We start from the raw sequence: 19352 nt of genomic DNA, 5'->3' as shown, positions 1-19352 counted from the left end.
TTATGAAACTGAAATGCCTTTTTTTTTACAACTCTTTTTTAGTAGACATTTTGTGAAGTTATATTTTCTGACGACACCTTTGCTTCCTTTTCCTACCTATCATACGGCAGCAATAATGGGGGGAAAAAAAACATTATGAAAACATTATGCTTGATACCTTCAGTTCTATATCCACGATAGCAGTGGTGCACAGTTTGGTATTTGCCTTAGCACTACACACCTGATTCAAATCATCAAAGCTTGATGATGTTGATCATTTGAATCCATTGTGTAGTGTTAGGGCAAAAACAAAAACTGTACACCCCTTTGGGTCCCCAGGACCAGGATTGAGAACCACTGCAAAATTAACTTTAAAAAAACAAAAGTAGGTGGGATGATTTACAGAAATCCTGGTAGGAGGATCCGGATGTCCTGCTTATTCCATCCTGAATCCAGGAATCTTCCAACTGGGAATTCTGGAAAATCTAGGAATTTGGGAGAAGTTAACTGAATTTTGCAACCCAACCTGTGTGATCTGTTAGTTTTTAGAATGTGAAGTATACAGGCCAACTCAGCTACTGCTGCCATATAATGTACAGTATACAGGCCAACTCAGCTACTGCTGCCACATAATGTACAGTATACAGGCCAACTCAGCTACTGCTGCCATATAATGTACAGTATACAGGCCAACTCAGCTACTGCTGCCACATAATGTACAGTATACAGGCCAACTCAGCTACTGCTGCCATATAATGTACAGTATACAGGCCAACTCAGCTACTGCTGCCATATAATGTACAGTATACAGGCCAACTCAGCTACTGCTGCCATAGAATGTACAGTATACAGGCCAACTCAGCTACTGCTGCCATATAATGTACAGTATACAGGCCAACTCAGCTACTGCTGCCATATAATGTACAGTATACAGGCCAACTCAGCTACTGCTGCCATAGAATGTACAGTATACAGGCCAACTCAGCTACTGCTGCCATAGAATGTACAGTATACAGGCCAACTCAGCTACTGCTGCCATATAATGTACAGTATACAGGCCAACTCAGCTACTGCTGCCATAGAATGTACAGTATACAGGCCAACTCAGCTACTGCTGCCATATAATGTACAGTATACAGGCCAACTCAGCTACTGCTGCCATATAATGTACAGTATACAGGCCAACTCAGCTACTGCTGCCATAGAATGTACAGTATACAGGCCAACTCAGCTACTGCTGCCATAGAATGTACAGTATTCAGGCCAACTCAGCTACTGCTGCCATTCTTTCCGTCATAATAACACGACTAGCTCACATCCTGCCTGAGACTTACAGCCAATCAATGCCAACACACCACTCATTCATTCTATACTGATTGGAGGGATGAGGGAGGGATGGAAGGAGAAAGGGGGGATGGAAGGAGAAAGGGGGGATGGAAGGAGAAAGGGGGGATGGAAGGAGAAGGGGGGCATGGAAGGAGAAAGGGGGGATGGAAGAAGAAGGGGGGCATGGAAGGAGAAAGGGGGGATGGAAGGAGAAAGGAGGGATGGAAGGAGAAAGGGGGGATGGAAGGAGAAAGGAGGGATGGAAGGAGAAAGGGGGGATGGAAGAAGAAGGGGGGCATGGAAGGAGAAAGGGGGGATGGAAGGAGAAGGGAGGGATGGAAGGAGAAGGGAGGGATGGAAGGAGAAAGGGGGGATGGAAGGAGAAAGGGGGGATGGAAGGAGAAGGGAGGGATGGGAGGAGAAAGGGGGGATGGAAGGAGAAGGGAGGGATGGAAGGAGAAAGGGGGGATGGAAGGAGAAAGGGGGATGGAAGGAGAAAGGGGGGATGGAAGGAGAAAGGGGGGATGGAAGGAGAAGGGAGGGATGGGAGGAGAAAGGGGGGATGGAAGGAGAAGGGAGGGATGGAAGGAGAAAGGGGGGATGGAAGGAGAAGGGAGGATGAGTGAAGGAAGAAGTGTGGATGTGAGGGATGTGAGGGATGTGAGGGAGGAGGACGGAAGAGGGAGATGAGAGAACGACGGAAGTGAGGAATACAGGGATGAAGAAAGGTTGTGTTGCTTTCATAAAACATGCTCCCCTAAGGAGAGAGATGAGAGGAAGAAGTGGAAGAGGGAAGGATGTGGAAGAAGGCTTGGTGTGTGTGTGTGTGTGTGTGTGTGTGTGTGTGTGTGTGTGTGTGTGTGTGTGTGTGTGTGTGTCAGGGAGTTGTTAAGAGGTTAAATTGGTGATCAGAGGAAAGGTTGATCACTGCTCACTGGGGAAATGGATACACACACAAGCAGAAGAAGAAGGGAGGGAGAGGAGAAAGAGGTGGAAGGAGAGAAGGGAGAAGTCATATCAGACTACATGTACCGACAAAGCCCCTCGGTGGTGCTGCGATGTCTGGGACCTACCACTGTTACTGGGGAGGGTCAAACATGCATCCCTGCCATGCTTAGATCCAGAGCACAGGGCTTTGATCCCAGAGCTTTGATCCCAGTAACGAGTGCCCGTTTCCCCCTTGTTGAACAGGTGGGCTGCCCCCCCCCCCCCCTGGAGCCTTCTGGAGCTAAGAAATCTGATGGAGATTCATGCTGTCAAAGGTTATTCAATAATTTGGCTAGGGAGGCATGGGATACATGGATGGGTGAAGTGTGGGGGGGTTCTGTGTGTGTGTGAGAGAGAGAGAGAGAGAGAGAGAGAGAGAGAGAGAGAGAATGATAATAATAATAATAATAATAATAATAATGACTATCAGAAACAAACAAACGGAATATAAATAGTCTAAATAAAGAGATCGATAAAAAATAGATGAGAGAATGAAAGTGAAGAGAGGATAGATGGAAGGAGGAAGGTGGGAGGGATGGGGGATGAGAGGAGAAGGGGATGGAGAGAAGGAGGGATGAGAAGAGCAAGAGAAGGGAGGGAGGGAGGGATGGGATAAGAGGGGGAAGAAAGGAAAAGAGCAGAGAAGGATGAAGGGAAGGAGATAAGGAGAAATGAGAGGAAAGGAGAAAGGAGGAGAGGAGAGGTTGATGACTGCAGCCAGCTCACGGAGGGATAGCAGCAGTGATTCATTGGTCATGTGACTCCCCCCCTCCCTCTGTCCTCCCTCTGTCCTCCATCCCTCCCTTCTCTGCTGGGTGAGTCATCCTTCGCTCCTCCATCTTCATGCAGAACCACTGCAGAACCCTCAGGCAGCCACACACACACACACACAAAGTGCACACAGCATGCGCACAGTCAGGCACACACTCACACAGAGACACATACATACTGCAGTCCACTGGTGTGCATGGCGAAGAGCTCTATTTTCACGTCATCTGACAATAGCGCCGGTTCCAACCGAAGTGCCAATGCCGTTCACCAAACTCCAGGTGGTGGTGGTCAGAGCTCTTTGGCCACGTATACCAGTGGTGGGTTTAGCGTTGTAAAACAGAAGCCTATACAGAAAACAACCTCACACCTACTGTAAAAATATGGTGGTGGATCTTTGATGTTATGGGGCTATTTTGCTTCCACTGGTCCTGGGGCCCTTGTTAAGGTCAACGGCATCATGAACTTTACGCAGTACCACAAAATCAACATTTTGCAACGGCCATCTTAGTCTCTGGACTTGAAGCCCATTGAAAACCTGTGGTTTGAATTGAAGAGGGCGGTCCATGAGAGCAGACGAAGGATATCAAGGATCTGGAAAGATTCTGTATGGAAGAATGGTCTAAGATCCCTGTGGTCTCCAATCTCATACAACATTTTGGTAAAAGGTACACTTTTGGTACACTCAGTGTCATTATCCTTGCAAGGAGAGTGTGCTAGAGTAATGAAAACAGGGGCACCAATAATTGACCCCTATCTTTTAAATGTTTTTTTTTTGTATTAATTCTTAAACAAAATCTCTTCCTCTTACAATTGTATTAGTATAATATAGAATTTCCAAATTTTTCCCTCAGTATTTGTATTATTATTTTATAGTATTTTTTGCTGATCTTTATCAAGGGTGGTAATAACTCTGGACCTGACTGTAATGTAAGAGAGTAGATCCGGTTCAGTCCAACCAACTACAGATAGTTCATCTGGTATAACCAGCCACAGCCAGGCCATATTAGGACATGATACATACAAATGGAATGCACACCCACATAATCAAAAACAGACCCATAGCTCTCTTTCTTTCCCTCTCTCGCTCTCATGTTGTTTTCTCCTTCAGTTCCTCTCTCTCACACACACACACGGTGCACCCACGACCTGCATTATTATTTGTGATGTACTCCCAGTCATTTTCCATCTCTGTGTACTGATGATGTATTGATGGTGTGCATCCCAAATGGCACCCTATTCCCTATGTAGTTCCCGCTACAGTGCACTACTTTTGACCAGGGCCCATAGGTGAAAGTAGTGCACTATGTAGGGAATAGGGTGCTGTTTGGGACGCAATCAGATGGAAAACAGAATGGAGCAGCATTTTAACATTCTATGTTTATTTCAGGGCCCCATACCATCACCAAGGATAATAGCTTTCTCAAAAAAGGTCTGGGCTAATCACTGCCATTTAGAAGAGAAGGATGGAAGGGTGGCGGGAGGGCGGGAATCTGCGAAAGAGGTGAGGGAGGAGGAGAGGAAGAGGAAATGAGAAGAGGAAGATGAGGGGAGGTCAGGAAGAGGAGGGGGGGGTCAGCAGGAGGAGGGGAGAGTTCACCAACCTCAACATCATAGCAGGAACAGTCTGTGGGAATGCAGCATGGCCTCACATTATCAGACTGTGCGTGTGTGTGTGTGTGTGTGGTGTACTGTATTTCCATTGCAAATCTGAGAGCCCTTTCCTGCCTAATCTGATACTAAGCCACCTACACCTTAGGAACCGACACACACACACCCCCTCTCTCCCTCACTAGCGCTCTCTCCAAGCCTTTGTCGGTGACTGTAATGTGGGCTTGCTGAAACAACACAGCATTAAAGATGCATAATACAGAGGGTTTGATAGAGGTATCTGGCTGTGGGGGAGCCAAGTAGGACCATGTGAGGGTTAGAGAGAGGCAGCTGGCTGTGGGGGGAGCCAAGTAGGACCATGTGAGGGTTAGAGAGAGGCAGCTGGCTGTGGGGGGAGCCAAGTAGGACCATGTGAGGGTTAGAGAGAGGCATCTGGCTGTGGGGGGAGCCAAGTAGGACCATGTGAGGGTTAGAGAGAGGCAGCTGGCTGTGGGGGGAGCCAAGTAGGACCATGTGAGGGTTAGAGAGAGGCAGCTGGCTGTGGGGGGAGCCAAGTAGGACCATGTGAGGGTTAGAGAGAGGCAGCTGGCTGTGGGGGGAGCCAAGTAGGACCATGTGAGGGTTAGAGAGAGGCATCTGGCTGTGGGGGGGAGCCAAGTAGGACCATGTGAGGGTTAGAGAGAGGCATCTGGCTGTGGGGGGAGCCAAGTAGGACCATGTGAGGGTTAGAGAGAGGCAGCTGGCTGTGGGGGGGGAGCCAAGTAGGACCATGTGAGGGTTAGAGAGAGGCAGCTGGCTGTGGGGGGAGCCAAGTAGGACCATGTGAGGGTTAGAGAGAGGCATCTGGCTGTGGGGGGGAGCCAAGTAGGACCATGTGAGGGTTAGAGAGAGGCATCTGGCTGTGGGGGAGCCAAGTAGGACCATGTGAGGGTTAGAGAGAGGCATCTGGCTGTGGGGGAGCCAAGTAGGACCATGTGAGGGTTGGAGGGGACAAGGGACTTAAGTCCCAAATGTATTTAGGCATATTTAGTACCATTTTAGGAAGTATGCCGGGGAAGTGTGTTCATTGTATACTTGCAAGATCAATATGTTGGCGTAGAGCCATATCTCCATCAGCTAGTCAGCCCAGAGCTACTGCAGCGTCCCCATGGTAGCTCTAAGACCGCCATGTCAGTTTGGTGCCAGCATGATGCCCTGAATGCCCAATTCATCCTCAATACTTTGTGACAGCTCTGAAAACATCAAATAGTTTGTGGTGGGTTAGGTATTGCCTGAATAAATCCACCTGCACTCCCTGTACTCCTATTCTCTGCCCTTATTTACGGACCGACTGTCCTCCTTTATCTCATCCCTCCATCTCCCTCGGACTCATTTCTCGCTCCCTCTCCGCTGTATGGCAAGGCTGAGCTTCACTTCAACACAGTCACAAAAGAACGGTGACTCATACACTTAGAGGCTCCATCTCTCTTTCCCCCTTCTTTCTCTCTCCCTATCTTACACAAACAGCTTGGTTTTGGATTCTCTCTGAATTTAAAACAGTAGCTACATCAACAGGTATGCATTTACACCTATAGAGACTGACATTTCCCACTAACACATGCATCCACTTTCTAACATATGTTGACACAAAAACAGTCCCTTATCTCCCACAAACAGCTTCCTACACTGAGGCTTTGAAACGTCTCTGAATTTCAAAACAGCAGCTACATCAACTGGTAGCTGTGTATTAAAGTCTATAGACTGGCACTTCCTCCTATCGGAAGCCATCTTTTTTTTTTCGAAACACACATGGGCATTCTGTAGTTAACACAAAATGCTTTAACAAACGATTATTAGATAGTTATTTTAGTCATTTCAAATAAAGGACAGACGCTCTTATCCAGACCGACTTACTGTCAAGTACATTCAACTAAGGTAGGTAAAACATTTAAACAATTCAGAAGGCACAAAAACACAATACTTTAAAATGTGATTTTATTGTCATTATAAAATTACATTCCCACATGATTCCCTGTCTGCAACCCATTGTAAATAGTCATTGCAAATAAGAATTTGTTCTTAACTGACTTGCCTAGTCAAATAAATAAATTCAGGGAAGAGGGTGCCATGACTGGACCGTAGTTCACTAGCTATTTATCAGACCGCCCACCCCTAATGCCAGATTACAAAATGAATAAAACACCAGAGTCCCTGAAAAACCTCAACACTACTCAAAATATCTTCACATTTCAGGTGCAGTTCCAATAATCCACACTAGACCACTAAGAAGCTCTGTCCCATTGCTCAGACCACTTCATCCCACTTTGAACAGAGCACTATATAGGGCAGATGAGATGGAGGATTGAAAAGAAGATGGAGTATGACTTGATCTAATTAATCCTCACCAAGAACGCTGCAGATCGGAAGCACTGGTGCTCTCTCCTAGAAGCCTTATGTTACTCCAGACACAAAGAGGATTGGGTAAGTAGGTAGGTAAGTAATATATTGGGCATGAATTCTAAGTTGTATGCCAGTGTGGATATTGGAAAATAGCCTATGTATTGATACTACTTGGAGTGAAGCAACGCATTTGGGAATGGACACTGGCAAGTAGTATGTTGGTATGAACATTGTTAAAAGCAAAAGGGCTAAAGTCTGGTTATAAGAACACATTTATGGTCTGAAGCCAAACTCTCTACTAGTTGCAGTTTCTTCCCTCTTGTTGCAGACAAACACATGATTACTCTTTGGAAAGTAGGTATTCCATAGGTGTAAATTGGGGAGAAATGATCTACCATGTGGTATAGTACTGCATTTAGTGTGTGTGTATATATAGGAATGGTAGCTAGGTCCATAATTCTTTGAGTATTTCTCAAAAAAAGTCACATGCATCTCAAAGTAGTTCACTTTTTTATGCATTGCAGCTCAAAAACAACCTGAAACTATTTTTTGCCCTGGGTTAGTTTTAACCAAGTTGAATCATCATCTTCACATTGCATACCATCACATTGAGCCCTTTAAACACATTCACGTTAGCACATCCACACAAGGGCTAAAAACGGCAAACACTTCTCCATAGGTTACTTGCTCAACACAAGAAAGCCTGGGCGAGAGAGAGATGGTCAGAAACAGTTCCGGAATACAACGCAGAACTAGAATTCTAAGGAACTCTGGATGGAACTGGAATTTTGGGAAGAATCATTTTTCAGATTGTTCCCCTTCCTCTTTATATGAATGTCAAGGTTACTTCTTTGTTTGTTCCCTGACAAGATCCTACTATAGGTTGAACAAAGCTCACCAATGCAAACAATCAATGTGTTCCCTTAAAAACAGCAAACGTATTATATTACTATTAATAATAATAATAATAATAATCTCATAACATGTGGTCCATATACAAAACATTTTAAAACAGCCATTTAATTAAAAGCAAATTCATGTCCCCCAAATGGCACCCTATTCCCTATGTAGTGCCCTACTTTTGACCAGAACCCATGTGCACTATATATAGGGAATAGGTTACCATTTGGCGACGCAACCCTAGTCTGATTAAACGTAATCTGTTCAGTGATGTTTAATTGCATCCCCAGCTATAAAAAGGCTTGAGATGTGTTCTGACCTGCCTCTTTTGAGGGAAATGTCAGAGGTCAAATCAGACCTGTGTTCTAAAACTATTTCAAATACTTATTAAAGCCGAGCTTGATTGAGCTTCCTGGCACAATGGAACCAATAGAATGTCTCCAGGCAGGCCAAAGCAAACGCTGGAAGTACTTGAAGGATTTTCAGATACTATTTGAACCCAAATCTGGGTTACATAACAGTAGTAATAGGTACATCTTCCAGTCAAAAGTGGAATGATTTTCACATAGCTAATATACATAGGGCGTGGATCATTACGGTTGCAATATTCCGGTAACTTCCCAAAAATTCCCAGGTTTTCCAAAAATAGTTGTAAAATCCCAGGAATCAGACAGGATTTAACAGGAAATCCAGAATCCTCCATCCAGGATTTCTGGAAAACTTGAGAATTTTGGGAAAGTTAGTTTTGCAACCTTAAACCATCATGATAATATACAATTAATGTCAGCAATGCTTTGAATTCAGTAGTACCAGAACGTCAACGGTGTGAATCTCATCGGACCCCCCCCCCGCTTAACCCAAACCCCTCCCCATACACACCCACATCACAAACCCCCTTCCCTCCCCCTGCACCTGGAACCCAAAGAGTCTTTGTCTGTAGCCTGATAAAAAGTGCTGTGAGCAGAGTACCCTGCTGTCACTATGCCAGACCCATCTCCTCTAGAACACTCCTGGGAGATTCATCCTCCTGTAGGGGGAGATAGAGAGAAGGGGAACAGCATAGAATTACATATTACAAGTATAGAATGTACATTATCACATTCTAGCATTATGAGGGTCTATGACCTCATACTGTTGAATTACAAGAGGGTATCTCTGTGGGGAACAGATGCTCTGACAGGATAATGATTACCACCACCGTACAACACAAAAAAGCATACATCATTCATTCTAAGGTAGAGTCCTAGCAAGTGTGGTAGAGAGAACTCCAAAATACACAGATTGAGGTTGAGTGACACCCAAACGTTGGTTAAAAACAGCCATTCAATAGTTTGAAGAATCAATAAAACTGGTTAGCTGGAGTTTCACATGATCTTTAATAAGAGAGATCACTTCTACCTCCTGTGGTGTGTGCGTGTGTGTGTGTGTGTGTACCTCCTGCAGTAGGTCGGCCTGTTCGATGGCCTTGAGTACACTCTTCTTGGACGTGTCCTGGATCTCTCCCCCGATCAGAAACTCATCCAGTATAAAGTATGCCTTCTCAAAGTTAAAGATGATGTCCAGCTCACAAACCTGCCGGGGCGCACACACACACACGCAGGGAGGAATCAGAATCACCTTTATTTACCAAGTACATTTACATAAAAACACAGAATTTGAGGGGGAGAGAAAGAGGAGAGGGTTTAAGAGAGGGATAGTGACCATACAGTCCATTGAGAAAGTTCAGACCCCTTCACTTTTTCCTCACATTTTTGTTGCGTTACAGCCTTATTCTAAAATTGATTAAATAAATAAAAATCCTCTGCAATCTACACACAATGCCCCATAATGATAAAGCAAAAACAGGTTTAGAAATGTTAGCAAATTTATTACAAATAAAAAAACAGAAATACCTTATTTACATACATTTTCAGACCCTTTGCTATGAGACTCGAAATTGAGCTCAGGTACATCCTGTTTCCATTGATCATCCTTGAGACGTTTCTACAATTTCATTGGAGTTCACCTGTAGTAAATTCAATTGATTGGACATGATTTGGAAAGTCGATATAAGGGCCCATAGTTGACAGTGCGTGTCAGAGCAATAACCATGCCATGAGGTCAAAGGAATTGTCCGTAGAGTTCCGAGATTGTGTTGAGGCACAGATCTGGGGAAGGGTACCAAAAAATGTCTGCAGCATTGAAGGTCCCCCAGGAACACAGTGGCCTCCATCATTCTTAAATGGAAGAAGTTTGGAACCACCAAGACTCTTCCAAGAGCTGGCCACTCGGCCAAACTGAGCAATCGGGGGAGAAGGGCCTTGGTCAGGGAGGTCACTCTGATAGAGCTCCAGAGTTCCTCTGTGGAGATAGGAGAACCTTCCAGAAGGACAACCATCTCTGCAGCACTACACCAATCAGACCTTCTGCAGCACTACACCACTCGACAGTAAAAGGCACATGACAGCCCACTTGGAATTTGTAAAAAGGCACCTAATGACTCTTAGACCTTGAGAAACAAGATTCTCAGGTCTGATGAAACCAAGATTGAACTTCTTGGCCTGAATTCCAAGCGTCACGTCTGGAGGAAAACTGGCACCATCCCTACGGTGAAGAATGGTGGTGGCGACATCATGATGTGGGGATGTTATTCAGTGGCAGGGACTGGGAGACTAGTCAGGATCGAGGCAAAGAAACGGAGCAAAGTACAGAGAGTTCGTTGATGAAAACCTTCTCCAGAGCGCTCAGGTACTCAGACTGAGGTGAAGGTTCACCTTCAAACAGGACGACCCTAAGCACACAGCCAAGACACCGCAGGAGTGGCATCAGGACAAGTCTTTGAATGTCCTTGAGTGGTCGATCGAACATCTCTGGACAGACCTGAAAATAGCTGTGCAGCGACGCTCCCCATCCAACTTGACAGAGTTTGAGAGGATCTGCAGAGAAAAACACAGGTGTGCCAAGCTTGTAGCGTCATACGCAAGAAGACTCGAGTCTAATCACTGCAAAAGGCGCTTCAACAAAGTACTGAGTAAAGGGTCTGAATACTTAAGCAAATGTTATATTTCCATTTTTTTATTTGGAATAAATTAGCAAGATTTTTGAAAAACCTGTTGATTTATCATTATGGGGTATTATTTGTAGATTGAGGAGGAGGAGCACAGAGCGAGGAGAGGGGCACAGAGCGAGGAGAGACATTTGACCACAGGAGTGAAGAAAAAAGCGAGTAGGTTGGCTACAGGAGAGGGGGATGAGAGAAAGAGTTGGCAATAGAATAAAAGATGGTAAGTGAGAGGAGAGAGGGATGAGATAAAGGGAGAGAGAGAGAGAATAGAAAGAATAGGAAAATAGAGAGTGAAAAATATAGAGTAGGAGTGAGAGAGCAAAAGAGAGAGGGTGGAGAAACAGCGTGAGGGATGAGAGAAAGAGCTAGAGTGACTCACACTGCCAAAGTACTTATCCAGCAGCTCTACGAAACGGTGGATGACCTCCAGAGTAATAAGCTCGTTGTCCTGCTCTTCCACCGCACAGCAGAAATACAGACTGGCATACCTAACACACACACACCCCCAGACTCATCATTGGGTGTTCCACAGGAGGAAATAACCAGGGAATCTAGAACACTCCAACCAGGACTTCTGGAAAACCTGGAAATTCAGGGAAAGTTAACAGAATTTTGCAACCCTGGGTTCAGCTGAGAATAAAAGGTCCTGGGGGAATCTCTGGAGCGCCAGTCCAGTCCGTAACCCAGGAAACTAATAACTACTGAAAGAAAATCTTGATATGCTGCTGTTAACAATGCCAATCTATGCAGTGTAGCAGTTAAATCCTCAGCCTTTTCACCAAAGCAGTGGCAGGTGGCTCTTTGTTATTGTTTGAATGCAGATTGCCTCTTTAATGACTCAAGTCTATGCAGTGTAGTCAGACAATTCAAGGGGTGTGACATTCAAAATGGCATGTGCCAGTCTTATACACCATAGTGTGCGTCTTCTCTAATGCCAAGACCCGTCAGGTCTCGGCATTAGAGAAGTCAGCTCTTTGGCTCCCTCCCCTTGCCAGAAACAGGTACCGCATGACACTGCAACACACAATGATTAGACCCTTCTACAGAGTCACTGAGCGTCAAAGCCTCACACCAAGGATACTGACGGCCGAGAGGTACTTAGTACATCTGTCCAGCGTCGGCAGTAAATGTTTTGTTGTTCACTCAGATCATCTGCCGTCTGCCTAGATAGCTTAAGAAAGCAACGCTATGTTTGGCTTGTGCCCAAGCATTGCTTGCTGTTTGGGGTTTTAGGCTGGGTTTCTGTACAGCACTTTGACATATCAGCTGATGTAAGAAGGGCTATATAAATAAATGTGATTTCTAAATATGTAGTTAGCTAATGATAGCTAGCTAAAATGTGTAGTATGTCCTTGTTTCCATCTGGCTAGTATCAACATTATAATTAAATTCAAGGATTTGTTCTTGCAAGTGCACATTATCAAACCTAACAAATTATTTATGCGCAAAACTCCTTAGCTAAATGTAAAAGACGTAAAGACTTGCTTTAGAAAAATAAATTATAGTATGCTGCTTAATTGTTTAAATTAGTCCGGGCTCTCCAATTGGTTCAGTTAAGTTGTCGGCCACTGACAGGCACGTTCTTTGTTCTAGTAAAAGAAGGAACGGCCTACTACTGAGATAGGTACCTATCGACCCGTCAGGTCTCGGTGTGTCTAAACTCTAAGCTACTGTGGGATCCTATGGGCAGCTTTAACCCAGAGTGCTGTGTGTGGATGCCTTCTGCATGAGTGGTGGAATGAGTGTTATAACAGAGAATCACTGAGCATCCACTGTATTGGAACACACTGTACAATCTAAAACGCTGTCTGCTGTGGGACATCAGTGTTGGGAGAAAACAATACACATGCCTGAAAGATTCTGGGTGATTCACTGTGAGCACACACACAGTAATATCACGAGGTGACATTGTCTCTTAAAATCTCCCCCCCACCCCCCCCAGGAACCACGTTTGAAGGGCAATTATTAACATCCCCCCTGGAAACACATTTGAATGGCAATTATTACCAGTAAAGTGGGGCCAGATGTTTTGATGGGAGGAATGATTAGAACGTAACACCAAACACTGAGTCACTGGTTGACTCATCATTCCAACCATGACAACTCACTTTCAGAGACAGTTGGCATTTCAGAAGCTCATGCCACAATTAACACTTTCCAGAGGCCCCCTAGAGAGAGCGAGTACGCACAATTTCAGATACTAATGCACGTATAGCTCACAGACAGCAGCCCATGGAGCACATGCTCAAGTGTGTGTGAACAGCGCATAGCGCCTACCTGCTGTTCCACACAACCATGAAAACGTAGGCATACAACAAACAGCCTGTCCTTTTAGGGAAGTGTAGGATGTAGTACTGTACATGTAGGAGGTGATCATATCATGAATATTGTGAATGTATATGTACTGTTTGTGTTGAGACAGAGAGACATTCCAGTACCTCTTGTAGACGATCTTGAGGTCCCGCCACTCCAGGAAGCTGCTCATCTTGGGTTTGCGGGCCAGCACCACCTGCATCAGTTCCCTGACCATCTTCTTCTTGTCCCTCTCGGCCGTGGCCGTGTACCACTTCTGGAGACGCAGCTTCCCCTGCCGACTGAACAGCAGCATGAAACGCATCTATACAGGGGGAGGAGATAGCAAGACATTGAAATATATAGGTTGTCCAAGATTAGGTTTAATCTGTGTCCGGGAAACCAGGGAGCGTGGAGGAGGAAGCAGGGGGCATGATAGACAGAAGCTACCAGAAAGGAGATCTAGGCATAATAAAGATAAATATTCAGTTGTTGGATCAATACTGGACACACAGTGAGTCTGATACATTAACAGCCTGCACTCGGATAATGGTAGAGCGCAGTGGGGGGGAAGGAAGAGAGAGAGAAAGACAGAGAGCGAGCAAGGTGGGAGGAAGAGAGAGAGGAGAGCGCTGTTAAGACACTGATGCCCTTTGCAACCACAGACCTACAGTTGAAGTCGGAAGTTTACATACACTTGGGTTGGAGTCATTAAAATTGTTTTTCAACCACTCCACAAATTTCTTGTTAACAAACTATAGATTTGGCAAGACGGTTAGGACATCTACTTTGTGCATGACACAAGTAATTTTTCCAACAACTGTTTACAGACAGATTATTTCACTGTATCACAATTTCAGTGGGTCAGAAGTTTACATACACTAAGTTGACTGTGCCTTTAAACAGCTTGGAAAAATCCAGAAAATGATGTCATGGCTTCAGAAGCTTCTGATAAATGATGTCAATTAGCCTGAGTCAATTGGAGGTGTACCTGTGGATGTATTTCAAGGCCTACCTTCAAACTCGGCGCCTCTTCGCTTGACATCATGGGAAAATCAAAAGAAATCAGCCAAGACCTCAGAAAAACAATTGTAGACCGCCACAAGACTGGTTCATCCTTGGGAGCAATTTCCAAATGGCTGAAGGTACCACGTGCATCTGTACAAACAATAGTACACAAGTATAAACACCATGGGACCACGCAGCTGTCATACCGCTCAGGAAGGAGACGCGTTCTGTCTCCTAGAGATGAATGTACTTCGGTGAGAAAAGTGCAAATCAATCCCAGAACAGCAAAGGACCTTGTGAAGATGCTGGAGGAAACGGGTACAAAAGTATCTATATCCACAGTAAAACGAGTCCTATATCAACATAACCTGAAAGGCCGCTCAGCAAGGAAGAAGCCACTGCTCCAAAACCGCCATAAAAAAGCCAGACTACGGTTTGCAACTGCACATGGGAACAAAGATTGTACTTTTTGGAGAAATGTCCTCTGGTCTGACAAAAATAAAAATAGAACTGTTTGGCCATAATGACCATCGTTATGTTTGGAGGAAAAAGGGGGAGGCTTGCAAGCCAAAGAACACCATCCCAACCGTGAAGCACGGGGTGGCAGCATCATGTTGTGGGGGTGCTTTGCTGCAGGAAGGACTGGTGCACTTCACAAAATAGATGGCATCATGAAGGAAAATTATGTGGATATATTGAAGCAACATCTCAAGACATCAGTCAGGAAGTTAAAGCTTGGTCGCAAATGGGTCTTCCAAATGGACAACAACCCCAAACATACTTCCAAAGTTGTGGCAAAATGGCTTAAGGACAACAAAGTCAAGGTATTGGAGTGGCCATCACAAAGCCCTGACCTCAATCCTGTAGAAAATGTGTGGGCAGAACTGAAAAAGTGTGTGCGAGCAAGGAGGCCTACAAACCTGACTCAGTTACGCCAGCTCTGTCAGGAGGAATGGGCCAAAATGCACCTAACATTGTGGGAAGGTTGTGGAAGGCTACCTGAAAAGTTTGACCCAAGTTAAACAATTTAAAGGCAATGCTCTCAAATACTAATGGAGTGTATGTAAACTTCTGACCCACTGGGAATGTGATGAAAGATAAAAGCTGAAATAAATAATTCTAATATTATTCTGACATTTCACATTCTTAAAATAAAAGTAGTGATCCTAACTGACCTAAGACAGGGAATTTTTACTAGGATTAAATGTCAGGAATTGTTAAAAACTGAGTTTAAATGTATTTTGCTAAGGTGTATGTAAACTTCCGACTTCAACTGTATGTGAGAGTGGATTCTCAGCCCTCACTAGCATGAAAACTAAATACAGGCACAGACTGTGTGTGAATTTTTTTTTTAAGACAGACTCTCTCCAATACAACATTGCAGAGTTATGTGCATCCTTTCAAGCACACCCTTCTCATTAAGCTGTGGTGAGTTATTGTCCATTTTTGATTAACAAATAAGGTTTTATATGTAAGAGGGCTAAATAAAGAGCAAAATAATTGATTATTATTTGTGCCCCTGGTCCTATAAGAGCTCTTTGTCACTTCCCACGAGCCGGGTTGTGACGACAACTCACACTCCTTCTTATGTTTAATAAATGTATCAATTAGTGTGTGCGGCAGGCTTACAATGATGGCAACAACAACAAAAAACATTTGAGAGTGTGCTGACCCTGGTGCTAGAGGGGGTACGCAGCTGGAGGTTGAATGTTTGAAGGGGTATGGGACTATAAAAAGGTTGGGAACCACTGGTCTACTGTATGCCCATAGTGTTAATATTGAGGAGGAACAACTGTCCAGTAGCAGAGATTGCTATACAACACTGGAACTCCCTGGCACCGTGTGGTCTGGTGGAGCGTCAATCTCCTAGATACTAATGTAGCACAAACATTAACCCCAGTAGCATATGGCCCAACACACCAACCACTCTTTTACTCTGGGCCAGCTCTCATTCTCTATTCTGTAATACAGCCTGCCTAAAACATCATCATATGTGAAAGTCACCTTCTAAAATGACTCCATAAATGTATGTGCGTAGTGCGTACTGCCTGCCTGTGTGTGCGAGAAAGAGAGAGATAACAGGAAAGAACAGTGAAGATGTGAGAACTAAACAGTGTGTGTCCTCAGAGACACTACAGACAGCGAGAGAGACATGTGATGCGGTAGAAGCGGCCATGTTGTGTACAAGAATAGAATTCTCTTTGGGAGTATTCTTAGTCTCATCTGTGTCAGATCCTAAAATATGATGCGATGTAGCAGCAGCAGTCATAAGACTTTATCAAAGGACCCACAGTATTGTAGCCTGGGCCCAGATCTATGGTCGTTGTCGCATTTGGCATGACAATGACCATATATGAGTTGGCAAGACAGCGCAAACAGATCAGGAACCAGGCTAACATTCAATTTAGCCAACAGAATTGACAGAGCTCTTCTGTGTACAATATGTCCATGTAAAACACAATTAGAACTCAGAGACCCATCACTCTTCAAGAAGCAATGACCAGACAACCATAAATATTAGTTAGTTTAGTAATCAAATATTATTAACAGCAACTGTAGAGATCATTAAAAGTTAGACTGAGGCTAAAGCAAACAATATTAGATTGAAAGCTATACAGAGAACATCAGTAGTTAGTTCCAGAGGAGATGATACTATTCCCCAGGTCGTTGCTGTAAATGAGAACGTGTTCTCAGTCAACTTACCTGGTAATATAAGGGTTAAATAAATACAAATTAAAAAGTAGCCTGAGTGCCAGTCTGTCTTGTGCCATCATGGCAACTCCTTGTCACTTTGTGCCATCATGGCAACTCCATGTCACTTTGTGCCATCATGGCAACTCCTTGTCACTTTGTGCCATCATGGCAACTCCTTGTCACTTTGTGCCATCATGGCAACTCCTTGTCACTTTGTGCCATCATGGCAACTCCTTGTCACTTTGTGCCATCATGGCAACTCCTTGTCACTTTGTGCCATCATGGCAACTCCTTGTCACTTTGTGCCATCATGGCAACTCCTTGTCACTTTGTGCCATCATGGCAACTCCTTGTCACTTTGTGCCATCATGGCAACTCCTTGTCACTTTGTGCCATCATGGCAACTCCTTGTTTGGCACTAACAGACTGGCACTACAGCTAGTTAGTTACCACGAAGAACACAGAAGCAAAGCTGAGCTACACATGATGTTAGGGACCATAGGTTAAATACACAGAACTAGACGAACCGTACAAACTAGAGCTGGGTGATAGACAAAAATCCACTATAAATTAATTATCACGTTAATTTGAACATTAAGTTTATCACAATGTGTAAGTCTTTTTTTTATTTTTTATATTAACCATTAAAACTGTTACTGTTCTAGCTATCAATTGTCCCATTAAAAATAACCCATATTAGCAAACTTATTTCATTTCAAACTTCACATTTCTGTAGTAGAGCCCTACAGGTTATTTATCATAACACTATTAGCAAAATGTTCAAGATAAGTGTTTGGTTGGTGTCGATCATTTTTGGTTCATCGTCCCAGCTCTAGTACAAACTACTCACACCAATCAATAATACAGACTACTTGGGCTATGCTAGTTCCACTTTACTTACAGTCAAACCTGCTCAGTGCTTTCTCTCTAGTATAAAGCTGACAGAGAGAAGAGACACGGAAGGGGTGTTATGTCCTGTAGTAGGATACTGGTGACATGGAGACAGCATTTCCCATTTGCATTGGAGTGTACCGATGAAAGGAGTGTTTATCAAGTTGACAAAGGTGGACATGGTCTAACAGTCAACAGTTCAGCATTCTGTCCACACTAGTACAATAATGGTATCAGGACAGCAATACAATAGGTAGTTAGCCTAACTGACTGACAAACAGGTCCGCAACAGAGAAACTAGTGTCTGAATAGTTAGCTACACATTGAAATCAACACACATTGTTCATTTGTATCATTGCAGGTATCTAGATAGATGTTTGTCTAATCCAATGGTCTAATGACTATAGTATTTGGCTAAACAAATATCAAAGGTTAGTTTGAAGCCTCGAAGCTAACTTGCTAACTAACGAACATCTTGCTGGCGAAGTTAGAATTTATATTAGATACAATTCGAATGTACAGCGTGTCTATCAGCAAGCAAGTTACCTATATTTTAGCATTAACCACTTTACATTACTAACTAGGTAACACAGCTCAACTGTCAGTTGGCCAACCGGCTTGGTTTACACTGCTTCCTGAAACCATACACTTTGCTAGCTAATGAGCTAGCAGGTTAGCTTTAGCTAGTCAACTATTTTTATGGCGATACTATCGCCGACAATACTTACCATTTTATCGGGTTCTCGACGCGAATATTAACTCGTGGCTTCCTAGATTAATTACTTGATTTGGTTTTAAACGCAGCAAGTGTCAACATTCCATGTCTGTTTTAGCAGAGTACTACGCTAACGCGAGCAACCCATCCGGTCAGTCAACTAGCTAGTAGTAGGAAAGAATCCGGTGACAGACGTCAGCTCACTGAACATGCGCATTGCGCATTTTGAGGCAACCGTTTTGTAGCCAGGCGAACTCGCTAGTTATTTATTTATTTTTATTTATTGCAACAATAATAACAATATTACACATCTATACAGGGACATTCCTGTGAATACAATGAAAAAATAAAATAAACAAACACCAGGCGAACGACCCCCCCCGCCTCCCACACACACAGACAAAATATAATACCCTTGTCAAACCAAAGGCCTTTGGTGGATTTCCTGATCATTTTAATAATTATATTATTCCAAATCAATGTTTTATGGGGGGAAAAATTGTGCTTGAATAATCTTTTCCATAAAAATTCAATTTACTGATGAAACTTAGACAATTTCACAGGTAATTTTGGAGGGTCAAAATAACATTTCATTAGGATTTCAATCCACCAAGTTTATTAAACAGACTTTTAGGGATATGATACCACATAGAGGCAGGATTAGACAGACATAATTTTAACAATTAATTCTGAAAGCACCCACTAACGACTCAAAATCAATAGCCTGTAAACCTCCACAATCATAGTCTTTCACTAATT

The 19352-nt window shown here is 43.8% G+C and overlaps 1 protein-coding gene across 4 annotated transcripts; it reads right to left on the bottom strand.

Moving 5' to 3' along the window:
- Positions 1-6628: 6628 nt before the first annotated feature.
- LOC106577896 (AP-1 complex subunit sigma-1A) lies at positions 6629-18806 on the bottom strand. 4 transcript variants are annotated; one of them, XM_014156329.3, is made up of 7 exons: positions 18607-18787; positions 17889-17925; positions 14301-14443; positions 13432-13610; positions 11373-11481; positions 9385-9522; positions 6629-8977 (listed from the first exon to the last, which is right to left on the bottom strand). In XM_014156329.3, the coding sequence occupies exons 1-7, from the start codon at positions 18607-18609 to the stop codon at positions 8930-8932; spliced, it is 657 nt and encodes a 218-aa protein (XP_014011804.1). In that variant the 5' UTR covers positions 18610-18787; the 3' UTR covers positions 6629-8929. The 4 variants fall into 4 exon arrangements, with proteins under 4 accessions (XP_014011804.1, XP_045557486.1, XP_014011806.1 ...); XM_045701530.2 differs by lacking the exon at positions 17889-17925 and having other exon boundaries at positions 18607-18788; XM_014156331.3 differs by lacking the exon at positions 14301-14443 and having other exon boundaries at positions 18607-18786.
- Between the last annotated feature and the right edge of the window lie 546 nt (positions 18807-19352).

The sequence above is a fragment of the Salmo salar genome, chromosome 18 (genome assembly GCF_965601325.2).
Source record: "Salmo salar chromosome 18, fSalSal1, whole genome shotgun sequence".
Taxonomy (NCBI): Eukaryota; Metazoa; Chordata; class Actinopteri; order Salmoniformes; family Salmonidae; genus Salmo; species Salmo salar.
This window is presented reverse-complemented; position numbering and strand designations above follow the sequence as displayed.